General features: G+C 33.1%; 2 protein-coding genes across 2 annotated transcripts in view; both read right to left on the bottom strand.

The window, feature by feature from the left end:
- LOC132701695 (hemicentin-1-like) overlaps window positions 1-15,624 on the bottom strand; it is a 579,646-nt gene that overhangs the window by 550,249 nt on the left and 13,773 nt on the right. The window lies entirely within an intron of this gene.
- Window positions 4,871-5,491, bottom strand: LOC132702378 (uncharacterized). Its single transcript, XM_060670964.1, has one exon. The coding sequence runs from the start codon at window positions 5,489-5,491 to the stop codon at window positions 4,871-4,873; it is 621 nt and encodes a 206-aa protein (XP_060526947.1).

Here is a 15,624-nt window from a genome sequence, read left to right as displayed (position 1 = left end):
CAACGGACCAGAATCGAATTAGCATTAGCACCAAAATTCAAAATTTATTGATTAATAAGTTATTAAAATGTTGAGCTGATATCGTCAGAAATTTAGCACTTGTCTCGCTATTGCTCTGCAAGTCGAAGAATCACAAAGCCGTTAAATCGGACAAACGGCGGGTTACGCTTCTAGCAAATTATGTTAATTAATTTAGTAAAGTTGCAATAGTTAGTGAAATTACAACGAGCTGATTACGGCTAGCGCGTTTGATTAGCCAAATGGGCAATTTTACACGCGCCTCTGTTGTAAATTTGGCACGGCGGCCCTTTGCAAAATCATTACAAACGCTTTGTAATTCGGTTTTTATACAGGCAATCAGCGGTCCTCAAACAATCTATATTAATAAAAGAACGGTAAGCACCACCTGAACTGCAGTTACAAAAATTGGAGGGCAAATTGAGTTTATGATGAAGTATTTTTTTTTATTTCGCTTGGTCAATATTTTATGATAAACCTTGCCTTTCGATTTCTATTTTTATGTTCTGCGTTTTTTTCTGTATCCCATGATCTATGAAACTAACAAAATTATAACTTCTCTGGCCTGAATTAACTACTTTTAACGTCATTTTCATTAAACCCAAAAATACACTTCTGTTTTCTCTTTGGCCTTGGAATTTGTTCAAAATATGATCACCAGGTCTAGATGAAGTGCCGTCAGGATTGCTTAAGCTACTTGAGAAGGACCAAATCAAAGCTGTTACAAAAATTTTTAATTCCATTTATTCAACATCTGTGGCGACTACCGTACTATTAGCATGATGAGTCATTGGTTGAACGTATTTTTAAAGGTCATAGGATCTATCGAAAATGCGAAGAACAAATAGCGCAAAATCAGTTTCGATGTGCGGACGCCGTAGTCCCAAGAAAGGCCTTCTTCAGTGTGCAAGTTTTATTTCAAAAATGTAGGAACGTGAGCTGTCATGTATTTGCCTGTCTAATAGACTATAAAAAGACCGTGTAAGACATGACCAGATGATAAATGTCCTGAAGGAAACCTTTATGGACTGAAAAGATCTGCAAATCATAGCTAATCTCAATCGGACCCAGTCCGCAGTCCCCAGGGTAGATGGTGAGCAGTCGCAGCAGCAAGTCGATATTTTGCGAGGTGTTAGATGTATCATTTCGATCTATATTCTGAGCGTATCTTTAGAGAAACACCAAAAGATATAGATGAAGGTATCTCCAAAAATGGTCTCAAATTTTTGCAAAAGGTAATGGACAAAGTTACAGAGACAAGTAAACAATATAGATTTGAAATAGACACCGGTAAAACCAAACGTTTTATAATAAGCAAGAAAGACATCAATGGAGCAAATATATATATATATATATATATATATATATATATATATATATATATATATATATATATATATATATATATATATATATATATATATATATATATATATATATATATATATATATTCTCACGTATTGATTCACGGATGGAAAAATGTGATGACACTATATTCCGGGATATCATCCGTTCGCTCGTTGAACTCCGACTGGAATCCTGCATCCGACTGGAATCCTGCAAATCTTGCATCCGACTGGAATCCTGCAGGATTCCAGTCGGATGCAAGATTTGCAGGATTCCAGTCGGATGCAGGATTCCAGTCGGAGTTCAACGAGCGAACGGATGATATCCCGCAATATAGTGTCATCATTATATATATATATATATATATATATATATATATATATATATATATATATATATATATATATATATATATATATATATATATATATATATATATATATATATATATATATATATATATATATATATATATATATATATATATATATATATATATATATATATATATATATATATATATATATATATAAACCAAACAAGAATCTCACAATATAATTACTTGCAAACTGTAATTAATGAATCGTGGGACAATTCTCAAGAGATCCGGTGTAGAATTAGAAAGGCAAAAGGTGCTATCTTAGCTATGGGTCGAGTACTCACTGGAAATAAAAGAAAACGTTACGTGTAAACATGTCCAATTTCCAAGCCTTAGAATGCTGACTGTACAGGAAAATCTTAAAGATACCATGATCCCATAAGGTTACTAATGAAGAAGTGTTACGAAGAATGAAAAAAAAAGAGACAACATCATCGCAAACTTCAATACCTGGATCACATCATCAAGAATAAAGGAAGATAAGATTAATCCAGTGTATTTTTCAGGCAAAAATTCCAGTAAGAAGAGCACCAGGACGCAGGAGACTCTCTCTTTTCTGGCCAATCTTCAAGGATGGTTTGGTAAGTCTTCCTCAAAACTGTCCGGTTTGCGACCAACAAAATTATCGTAGCCGGAATAATCACCAACTTTCGTATCGGCCAGACACCCTAAGAAGAAGATGGGAACATATCAGCAAAAAAGCGACGTAAACGGCGGTAGATTGCGACAAATTTTGCGAATTCAATTTTTAACCGCAACGTGGCGGAACAATGGGGGAGAAAAGAAATATGGTACGTTGCAACGGACTTTTATGGATGTCGCTTACGCTAAAACCGGATTTAAATTTCTAATGTCCGGACATAATTCTTCCTTTAAATCTATAAAAGCGGCCTTAACTTAGGAGCTAAATCGATGTATGAATTCGTAATGCGCATAATTTATCATATTTTGTTGTTTACGTGTTGGGGGACATGTGACGGAATTAATGAACTCAGAAGTCATGATACTTTATTGTGCTGTTAATAGTAGATTGGGATGCTAGCTGCTTGATGGCTACTAACCTGGGGACCATCTTGAACTTGCAATAAAATTTACAATTCTTTTGCCTTATTGGTAACATTCCGGTTTACCACTTTCCGTTTTTCATATTCAGTACTACCATTAGCAATAAACCGTTCCATTAAACACTGAAGAGATTGTCGAGTTGGTACTTCGACTTGTAAAGTTTTAATTTCTTCCGCATCACCCAGTATATAAAGCATATCAATTAATCCACCTCTAGGCTTTAGACATTCAATGTCGGAAATGAAGTTTACAGGCCCTAAAATGATTATGAATTTCTAATATAAAGGAGCCCCAATAATTTTTGATGGATCCTGAAAAAAGCCTATGTTCCCATACTGAGTTTTTCCGATTTGGAGTTGTTAGAAAACAATCGAGCAGCCCATAAACACTACCTATACTATTTACTAAACTTGCTAACGTTTCGCCAATTACTCTGTTCGCTTACTCAGAGCTTAAGTAAAACTGCGTACACAGTTTTTGTTATTTCAATAGAGATCTTTAACCGCCTTTTTATAAATTGATTTTATATTCTGGCTTTCCATTGCTTGCCTCACTTTTGAGGGAGGTACGCTATCATAAGTTTTTTTTTATGGTACAGATAGATCATATCAAATATATGATCTACCTGCTCGGGTTCCTTCTGACTATGTCATTTCTTTTTTATACACGTTCTTTATGATTTTTCTATAAATTCTTCCATTGAACCTCAAAACTATTAGTTAGGTAGTTAGTCAAACTATCTCTTTGTCTCTCCCCTTTTAATGAAAATTCATGATTGATTTATTGATTAAACTAATGGCCAACTAATGGTGTTTAAATTTGTTACTGGGTAAATGTCCCAGGCTATTTCTGAAGGTTCCAATTAATGGAATTGATAATGGTTGTACTGTTATATATAATCAATGGGAAACATTTGGCGTGCTAGCAGGCAAAACCGCTTAATCAGTTTTTGTTTTCTTATATTTTGACGCATTAAATTAATTCTGGCTTTTTAACGCCAATAATGGACCAATTTTTTTGGCGGTTTATGTGATCAACAATGTTCTTGTCCAGAGACAATCAGGAATCCTTTGGGGTATTAGTAGACAAAATAAAAAGGATTTTTAATCTTTTTTTTTTATATTCTTATAAGATTTGATTTACTCTTTTCGACGCACTTTTAAATCAATGGCACGATTCTAAAACAGGTTTTTAATGTTCAACATTAGATGCTTGGTCCGGTATGCGCGTTTATTCTTCACATACAGATGTGCTAGCATGTCGGCAAACCTTGAAGTTTATGTTCAAAATGACGTTTTCGGGCCCCAAAATAATTAACTTTTTTTTTTTTAAGGGAGCGTTTATAATTTTGTTAGTTACACGTATAATGTAATAATTGTAACATTGCTTATGTCGGAGGATCTTTCAAAGCTTCTCCCTCTCCTTATACTTTAAAACACACTGCTCTCTTAAATCACGTACATACTCTTTCGAAGGTGAAGCTGCGAATTAAACTGAATAAGAAGGGAATTCGATTCCGACTAATGAAGACACGTAGACCAAGATCCAACAAATCCTGTCGTCTTCACCTCTTATTTCGTTAAAAATTCAAAACGTAGGAGTATGGAAACTTGTGGTGAAGTGTATTATGTGGTGGAACGCTTAATATCTTTAATGTGGAGATTATTAGAGAGAAGAGCAGAGGTAAGGTGTTTGAATTCTGAGTTTAGTGACTCGGGCTGAGATAGTTTTACGCCTCTGTAAACAAGAGAGTTTAAAACCGATGATTTTTGCCCGGATGGTGATGTGACAATGCATTAAGGTATCAGTTTTTGTGCGCAGATTTTCTATAAACACAATGACCCAATGTTATAATTAGTTTATTATTCAGTGGTAAAACGTAGGTTAGGGTGTATATAAATTTGGATGTAGATCGAAGGTGTAGAGAGCTTTCTTCCCAGAGGCTCTCCATAAATATTCAAAAATTTGACCATTATAAGAAAAATATGTTCCAGACAAGTACTTATTAATTAAGGTGAGAAGGTTTGGTTCAAGATTTTCGGATTTTAATATATCTGAAATTATGTCGAGATTTTCCGAAATAGGGACTTTAGTAAAAATCGTCTCAGCAAACGCTGAACGGCAGTTTGCTGATCTGGATGGACGGGAGTGTTTGATCCGGATGGGGTTCTTGTCCTAGAAGCGGTCCTTAATGTGCGAGCGACGCCAATGGTCACTTGCCTTACTTTGGTGGTACTGACGTTCCGTGGAGCCGGGCTAGCCGGAAACCTCAAACCGCTAGGAGTCCGCGGTCTTGAACTGGTCCCGTTGAAGGTGGTCTTACGAGCAGTCGAAAGGGCGGAGCTTCGTCCGGAAGACGTGGGCGTCTTTCTGGGTATTCTCGAGGGTGTATCGTTTGTACTGTCCAAAGACAAATTAGACCCGTGCCTAGACGGTGGCTTGCTACCAGGTCTGCTGCCCGTACGGGAGGTGGGTCTGGAATTCCTCCTCGACCCTCCGGGTGTCAACGCCGACCTATACGATGGTTTTCTGGGTGTTCGAAAACCGCCTTCGTTATCGGTCAACGAGTCTGGAGTACCGGCCGACAATGATGTTTTCGGCAGACTGCCCAATCCCATCGACACCGACTTCTGCGATCTTTCCCGGACCCAATAGCAAGTGTTGGGATTAACGTGGGCCATATGAAGGGTGGGTACAGCTGTGGAGCCCACATGCAGTGGATAATGGACTCGTCACGGATCGTTCTTCAATAGGAATTCGTCAAGGGCCACCTAGCCGCCGCCGACGCGTATCATGACGGTACTGCACAGTACACGTACGAGCCGAACATGGAACTAACCAGAGTATCTTGTGTATCTACTGTAATGCTTTTTAACAAAAATGCGAGCAAGATTTAGTTAAGCTCTGAAGAAGCTAGCAGGATGATTGGCGAAACGTTAGCAAGTTCGGCTCAACAACAACCGACGCAGCACGAATCCAGAAGTTTTGTAAATAGTATTACAGTTGCCTGTGGAAGTTTCTTTGAAATACTACACTACCTATTTATATGTCAGTTTGTTACTTAACACAGTTTTTGTTAATTCGATACAGATCTTTAACCGCCTTTTTATAAATTGAATTTATATTCTGGCTTTCCATGGCTTGACACACTTTTGAGAGATGTACGCTAACATAATTTTTTTTATGGTAGATATAGATTAGATGTGTTATTAAGTTTTAGGGTAAGTCTTTTGTCTGTCACCTGTTGTGTATCAAATATATATACCTGCTCGAGTTCCTTCTATGTCATTTCTTTTTTATACGCGTTCTTTATGATTTTTCTATGAATTCTTCCATTGAACCTCGACACTATTAGTTAGGTAGTTACTCAAATTATCTCTTGTTCATTCATTCAAATCAATTCGTTATTGATTTATTGATTAAACTAATGGCCAACTAATGGTGTTTAAATTTGTTACTAGATAAATGTCCCAGACTATTTCTGAAGGTTCGAATTAATCAAATTGATAATGTTTGTACTGTTATATATAGTCAATGGGAAACATTTGGCATGCTAGCAGGCAAAACCGCTTAATCAGTTTTTGTTTTCTCATATTAAATTAATGCTGGCTTTTTAACACCAATAATGGACCAATTTTTTTTGGCGGTTTATGTGATCAACAATGTTCTTGTCCAGAGACAATTAGGAATCCTTTGTTGTATTAGTAGACAAAATAAAAACGATTCTTAATCATTTTTTTTATATTCTTATAAGATTTGATTAACTCTTTTCGACGCACTTTTAAATCAGTGTGCACCATTCTAAAAAATGTTTTTAATGTTCAACATTAGATGCTTGGTCCGGTATGCGCTGACTGTTTATTCTTCACATACAGATGTGCTAGCATGTCGACAAATCTTGAATTTTATGTTCAAAATGACGTTTTCGAGCCCCAAAATAATTAACATTTCTTTTTGAAGGGAGCGTTTATTATTTTTGTTAGTTACACATATTATGTAATAATTGTAACCTTGCTTATGTCGGAGGATCTTTCAAACCGTATCCCTCTCCTTATACTTTAAAACACACTGCTCTCTTAAATCACGTACATATTCTTTCGAAGGTGAAGCTGTGTTGTGAATTAAACTGAATATGAAGGGAATCGAAGTTTTCGATTCCGACTTATGAAGACACGTAGGCCGAGATCCAACAATTTCTGTCGTCTTGACCTCTTCTTTCGTTGAAAATTCAAAACGTAGGAGTATGGAATTAAGTGAACATGCTTCGGATAACTGATCCCATATTGGTGGAAGGGTAAAGGCCTGAGTCATGATTAAGATTGTTGGGTTACTTATAGATTTCTATGGATTCTCGCATTTTTGGTAGAAAAAGCTCTGAAGAAGCCAACATGATGATTGGCAAAAAGTCAGCGAGGTTGATTTGCAAATAGTATTACAGTGGCCTGTGGAAGTTTCTTTGAAAAATTAACGATACTACTGGTACTCCAGGAGTAAGTTTTCTCCAAAAATAAATAATGACCCTTATAGTTTGTTCCCTGGCAACCAACATTTGTAAGATACCGCGAGTCTAAAACTTTTAAGTGGGATACGTGAACATTAGAACTCAGGTAGAACTTAATTAAGTAAAAATATCCCCATGTGTGACTCCATAATGTTCATAAATTCGACAGTTGCACAAAAAATATGTGTCAGGCAACTATTTTTTAATTAAAATGAGAAGATTTGATTCCAGATTCTTGGATTTTATTATATATAATATAATTATATTATTATATAGATTATATTATCCGAAATTATATTGAGAGATTGAAGAACAGGGATTTTAGTAAAGTGGGATTATACGTAGAACACTAACCAGAGTATCATTTGTATCTGATGTAATTTGTTTTAATTATTGAATGAAATGAAGGGTTTTATTATGTTAATTCTTGTGTTACACAACTTATTTGTTTTTAGAGATATCAGGGTAAACAAAAAAACTAAATGTAGGATTAGTAGCCATGCTTTTTTCAAGTGACGTATAAAACAAAACGCTATAAATTTTCTGACATATAAGCCCACATAATATTTTTTTTAATTAAGCACCCTGTATATTATATATATATATATATATATATATATATATATATATATATATATATATATATATATATATATATATATATATATATATATATATATATATATATATATATATATATATATATATATATATATATATATATATATATGTTTAATAGAATATCTTACTCCGATTAGAATAATGTAGCACACTTTATATTTTAGTCCACTCGTTTTTGACAAATCGGCAAAAATAGGACATTTTAATGTAATTTCAAAGAGTGCTGTGATTGACTGCAACAATAATTATTTACAAATTAAAGTAGAACAAAAACGTTAAAAATATCAAGACACACTAAAGTAAAAAATTCTTTAACTATTCTAAATACTGCTGTATGTAACCACCATTTTCCTGAACACATTTCTCATACACTCTAATTGTATTATGTCTTTCATTAAGTATCGTTTCCGGATTGTCTCTTACTGATTGATTGCCTCTGAAGTCCTTTGCAGACATCATTACAAGGAGTTCAGGGCACGTGATCTTTTATGTGTCCCCAAAATAAAAAATCCATTAAAGTTAAGTTAGAGCTGCTTGCTGGTCAATCCATAGTTCCATCCTATCCAACCCCTGGGATACTCCATGTTAAGAAAATTTTTAACTGCCACAGTATTGTCAGGAGGAGGACCGTCTTGCTGCCATATAATCCGCGCTGAGGTATATATATATATATATATATATATATATATATATATATATATATATATATATATATATATATATATATATATATATATATATATATATATATATATATATATATATATATATATATATATATATATATATATATATATATATGTATATATATATATATATATATATATATATATATATATATATATATATATATATATATATATATATATATATATATACGGGCAAATCTTCTATATATTGTTTTATTTGGTGCTCTAAGAGCTGCAAATAATGATCTCCAGTTAACTTTTGATATATAAATATCGGACCCAAAAATGCCCATCCATGGCACCACACCATACATTAATTGATTGGTAACCTTGAGTTTTTATTTCGTGTATTTGACTAGGATTATTTGAAGATCAATATCGCGTATTTTGCCTATTTCAACCCTTTCTTATAGTAAAAAATCTTTCATCAGTCATAAAATGTTTTTTAAAAAAATGTTATTCTCATTATGCCTATTTAAAAAATTAAAACAAAACTGCCTCCTCCTTTGACATGATCTGCACTTGGTTTTTGAGTTTTAATGCATTATATTTATATTCTTTCAAAACTGAGTGGATTAATCCCCGAGAAATACCCGTTTCTTCATATACTCTAGTAAAAGAGGAAACCGGATGTGCTTCATAGAATCCTAATATGTTTGCCTTATTTTCATCATTTATTTGTCAGAAAATTGAAAGTGTTTTGTTTGATACATCACTTGGAAAAAAACTGGGCAACTAACCCTATATTTGGTTTTATTGTTTACCTTGATACCTCTAAAACCAAAAAAATTACAGCCAATTACAAGGTTATCAAGATAAATTGAACGCACGGTACATCCAAAAATTATCTACAAAAATATTTGTTACCACTATTGTGCTCCTTATAATCTTTAGTCTTAGTTAGTTTAGAACCTTGGTAGTTTTTTTTTTATTGTTATGGTTCTTTCCTTGCAGATAGCTGAATAACCTTCTAAGAATTACATGATTATTCATCAAACAATTGGGTTACAAACAGGCAATGAGGTTAATAAACATTTTGATAGGCAACGTGTTCAGCCACCGCGTTCGACGGCAAAATCTAGATCGAACGTGCAGGTGTCCATTTTACCATGTCATGTTATCTCCAATGTTAACCAATCCACGTGAGTTTTGCATCGACGGCCCACATCATCTGAATCTAATAGACGTTAATTTTCTCTCGTTTTTGGATGTTTGATTGTACGAATGCACTCTTTTACCTCAGTTCCGAGTTTCTTTGTCTATATTTTATTCTCTATTCTACAGTCCCTATTACTTATTGCTGGTTACATCTGATTTTCTATAGGGAGTGAGAGAATCAAAGTAAAAAAAAGCACTCGCGCGTACAAAAATAATAAAACAACAAAAATAACATAGCAAAGGATTTTTTTTACCAATAACGTAATAATAACAATTAACGAAGCCAGAATTGGTCATTCTAAGTTTAAATGCAGCCAAGGTTTACAACTGAGTTTTAAATAAATGCAGATTAAGTTTTTCCTTTCTATTAGAGTGGTAAATGGAAAAACCTCAATTTCTGTTCTCGTTCTGGTTTCTTTTTTTTTACCACCTTTACCAAATTCTTAAAGGGTTTACAGAACATTAGATTTAGTGCGCAAAAGTATTTAGCGCGGTTAGCATCGCGATACTCTGCTACCTTTTACCTTCCCACCGCGAGGACTAATGACTTGAAGTTCTCTTCCTTATATAATATGTGCCACGTTTCCAACCGTACCAGCGATTTAGACATTTTTAATTGCAGTTTGAGTATCAGTAGGCTAAAATTCTGTTGTGCCTAGTCTTATTGCAATTTCGTTGCCTTCGCAGTTGAGTAATTTTCCTTGATTAGCATTTTTCTTATGTTCTTTTTGTTCTTCTTTGCAATATTAATATATTTGCGTGACGGTGTTTATACTTTGTAAATAATTTTGTAATTCTGATTAAATGTAGTTGGTGTTCTCCTGCTCTATAATTGGGTTTGATCCTGTTGAGCAGTGTATGCAAATAAATAAATAAACAAATAAAATAAATAAAAGTACAATCTTTATATAAGTTTATTAAATTTTAAGCTAGTATTACTACTTCTAGCAATTGTAGCTTGATTTGTGTGATTGACTAAAAGTTTGTTACTAATACTGGGAAGCACCATTTTATTTTGTCTAGATTGGTTGTCCAAAATCCTTATGAAACTATCTTCAGGATAATAAAAGATAGTTAAAGAGAATTTACTAACACCATCTTAAGTACTTGTGATATCTTTTAGAAGCTTGGCAATAAGATTGTGAAACACACATCTTCCTCTGCTAAATCGTCCACCGGCAACTCTGTCCACAACAATTAGTGTCTTTATCAAATGTGGACATTTAATAAAGACAAGGTGTTGTCGAAACTATTGTCATGTAATAATACATAATTTCGTGAAAATCTGTACTTTTAGTTCTTATTTATTTTGATAAATGGTTTTTCATCAAGTAAAAGCCACCTCAGTTCAAACACATTGTTGTTCCATGGCTTTCCACATGCCTTTCTACAGAAAAAATATACGTAAAAAGAAATATAACAAAAAATAACAGAGAAAATTTCTAAATCGAAAGGTGTTTGAATATAGTTACATAAGGAATAGTGTACATATTTGAAAATAATATTATAATAATGATGATAGATACCCTTCATATAGAGAAAATGGGAAAAAAAGGAAAAAAAAAGATTCATCATCGGAGAAACAACAATTTTTATGTATCTCACACAGGTCTTTAAGTAATGTTACAACCCTCAACCAGGACAGATACTGTTTTTGTAACATGCAATGCAGGATTTTTTAAGTTCGTTTGGAACACAATTGTACAAGGCAGAGACATTATACGAGAAACTTCTTTCACAAATTGCTGTTATTTTTATGAAAGTATGCAATGCAATTTGCGTCTGCAGTTCATATTAACCCAGTGGTCGGCCTCTTCAGAATTCTCTGCGCATTCTTTACTATTAACGACCATACACGATGTCACAGAATCACACAGCATCCTCGTAAGATTATAATTCAAGACATTACGGTAATGATTCAATCCTTTTAATTTATATATTAATTTCTTAATACACTTAGAGATATGCTTTTCAAACCGCAAGGTCAACACCTAACCAAATAGTAAGGTTAGGCATTTATTGAGATTTCAAAGTCTTAGAAACTTAGAAAAAATAGAGTTTAGGTCTCGACTAATAAGATGACAGCTTTCTATCAATTTGTGGAGTAAGAAAAATACAAAAATAACTGCGTAAATTGTAAGAAAAATACAAAAATAACTGCGTAAATTGTATATAATATGGGCCCTAATATCGGTCCCTGAAGAAGTGTGACCACCACTTTTAGAGTGTTGGCTTTAGTTAACTAATGACTGCTCAAGGCTGGCAGAAATGGGATCAAACATTATAATTGTTTGTCTCTTTACAGCCAGACAGGAAGGTAGGATGCATAATATTAAATTTTAGGCAGTATTAAAGAATCGGTCAGTTTTAACTTGATAGATGTGTTTAACTAAAGTATCTTCGTGAGAGTAGAGAATCTGGTATTTATAATTAATCTTCCTTGTTGAAATATCAATATCAAAATTAACTGCTGATTTATTCTGGTGAAAGAAACAGTATGACATCTAAATATTTCATATGATATTTAAATAATTCTACCGTTTTCTGTTTACGTGAAAAATGGCCGCGCGGCACGTTTTAATCATTGCCGGCGTAATAACGAGTGATGAAAATATCTGGGTCGTTTGTCATACCAGTAGGATGACCTCGATGCGAGGCGGTTATCTGAAGCTTACCGCTGTCGACAGATTTCATCCTTAGCTTTAGGTAGAAATTATCTTAGCCGAAGTTGAGATGGTGCAAAAATTTGTTTTGCTACTACTCCAAAAGAACAATAAAAAGTATTAAGTATACAGTGTAAAAAATTGAATACAATAATAATAATAATAATTTATTTCTAGCATTCGATTCGACTTCACAGTTTGTGTGTGCACTTAATATGGTGCTCATAATGTTTTTACAAATTCTTACATTAAACAGGTCACAAAACAAAACCATACAATTATATTTATTTTTTGTTTTAAATATTATAACATTTAAGGATTTTTAACTGTAAGAGATACAAATGGAACGAGGTTTTAAAGAGAGATTATACGCAGGGCGGTTATACAGTTCATGCTAAGCACAGAACCAAGTTATTTTGTTATTTAGTAGCCACTACTTGGGATTTTGTGCGTGATTCTTGTTGCTCTGTGAGAGAATTTTTGATTTTTTGTGGGCAGAACTTATAGCTGATTTTATATACAACTGATTAATTTGAAATACTTGAACATCATTAAATAAATCTATACTAGAACAAAACTTGTTTTTATGCAGCATCACCTTAAAGACATATTTTTGAGTGACAATCAAAGGTTCAATTATGATTTGAGTGAGTCAACTAACGCACAGTACACCTTTTTTAGCATTTTTGTATTCATAACCTGCCAAGTAATGTATTCATTTATTTTAAGGGAATAATTGCAGTGGGGACGATTTTGAAACGATGAACAGTTAAGTCGGTAACAGTGGGGTCACTTTTGTTATTGAGAAGCCAAGAAAATTTGACTTATCAATGTTTAATGTAAGTAATTTTTATCATGCCAACTTTTTGTATGTTTCATAGTCTATTCTATTTTTACTTAAGACTCAGATCACTTTTCTCCAATAATGACTATGAAGGTGTCACCTTCAAAATAAACCATGCCTTCCTGTTCATTAACGTAGATATTAGAGAGAACTGGGGGACATTAAGATTCACTGTTCTAGGGTTAATGAGGGAATTGACAATTTTTACACTCTGAGTTCTATTTAATATGTAAGATTGCAATTCACCAATTACCAATACCTTTCACTCCCAGATTTAGAGGTGTTAGCCGTATTCCACAGGCGTATATATGCATTACTGGTGAAGGTTTACATATATGCATAATACACGCACACACACTGCCCTCCTAAAAATCTCTGCGTTACGTTAGTCCTTCGTTCCACGATCTTCCAGGTCCTCCTCTTTTGTTCCTGTCGGACTGAATTTTTTTTTCAGTACGTGCTCTTTGGACTTCCTCCGATAACTGTTCAACTAGCACCATATATATATATATATATATATATATATATATATATATATATATATATATATATATATATATATATATATATATATATATATATATATATATATATATATATATATATATATATATATATATATATATATATATATATATATATATATATATATATATATATATATATATATATATATATATATATATATATATATATATATATATATATATATATATATATATATATATATATATATATATATATATATATATATATATATATATATATATATATATATATATATATATATATATATATATATATATATATATATATATTCTCACGTATTGATTCACGGATGGAAAAATGTGATGACACTATACTCCGGGATATCATCCGTTCGCTCGTTGAACTCCGACTGGAATCCTGCATCCGACTGGAATCCTGCAAATCCTGCATCCGACTGGAATCCTGCAGACGTTTCGCCAAAATCTCACTTGGCATCTTCAATGCTCGCGCTCCGAAAACACTTCGAACACTCGGAGCGCGAGCATTGAAGATGCCAAGTGAGATTTTGGCGAAACGTCTGCAGGATTCCAGTCGGATGCAGGATTTGCAGGATTCCAGTCGGATGCAGGATTCCAGTCGGAGTTCAACGAGAGAACGGATGATATCCCGGAGTATAGTGTCATCACATTTTTCCATCCGTGAATCAATACGTGAGAATATATATATATATATATATATATATATATATATATATATATATATATATATATATATATATATATATATATATATATATATATATATATATATATATGGTGCTAGTTGAACAGTTGAACAGTTATCGGAGGAAGTCCTGCTTATATATATGTTGAGAGGGGCGGAGCTGAAGGACAGACATGAACGTTGTCTCGGCTGACTGATTCCCATATTGGTGAAAGGTAAAGACCTGGTTGCTTACAGATCTCTAGTTGATAGATAATTCATATTTTATTTTTGGGATCTCCAATGGCATTTCAAAGCTTAAAAAGGGGCACTGTCCCCAATGACTGATTCCTATATTGGTGAAAGGTATGAAATGTACGTTTGAAATGTATTACATGATTCCTTAATCTTTAAATGAAAGAGTTTTTCTCGCAAATGGCTGAATGATTTGGAGGAAAAATCTAATATCAATCTCTCTTGCTATCTATCTATCTATCTAATATATTACTTTTGGGGATTTTTGGTGGTAGTTTAGTATGATGCAAACTTAACGAAGTTCTAATATAGCGTCTACATTTATGCAGTGATCTAAAGATTCTCAATTCAATCATCCAAGTAGATAACCTCTTAATATTTCTAGATTCGTTTTTAATTAAAATGAAATACACATTTTTAGACCTCTATTATAATAAAACTAGACATCATTGATAAAAAGGTTTAAAAAGAAAACAATGAACTTTTTAATTATGCAAAACAAAAATCTTAAATTGATAGCTTATGGAACTGAATCAATAGTGTTGTTATGTCATGTTATGTGTTGTTGTGTCAATTATGTCTTAAACATAATTGACACAACATTCTGATCCACCATTGTATCTGTATCTCCCCTAATTTTATCATTTCTTACCTTAACATATTTTTTTCGCGTTTTGGTTAGTTTAGCGTTTTCCAAGACCATTGGTTGTAACTGTCGTCCTTAGACATTACAAACGTCTGACTTGGTTCAATGTGGAGTTTTTATTAAGTTGGATTTCGAAAGCTGTCTCTGAGTTAGCAACGAGAGGGATGATTTCATTCCACCCATGCGTGAGAAGAAATTGTTGAATACTTTAAAGGAAATGAATTTTCATTACGGAAATACTAAAAA

The sequence above is a fragment of the Cylas formicarius genome, unplaced genomic scaffold, assembly GCF_029955315.1.
Source record: "Cylas formicarius isolate icCylForm1 unplaced genomic scaffold, icCylForm1.1 PGA_scaffold_5__7_contigs__length_24384050, whole genome shotgun sequence".
Classification (NCBI taxonomy): domain Eukaryota; kingdom Metazoa; phylum Arthropoda; class Insecta; order Coleoptera; family Brentidae; genus Cylas; species Cylas formicarius.
Note: the sequence above shows the minus strand (reverse complement) of the source record. Positions and strands in the feature narration are given on the sequence as shown.

Bases quoted from the DNA above. Each gene is read 5' to 3' on its own strand.
- LOC132702378 (XM_060670964.1), bottom strand. From the start codon at position 5,491: ATGGCCCACGTTAATCCCAACACTTGCTATTGGGTCCGGGAAAGATCG.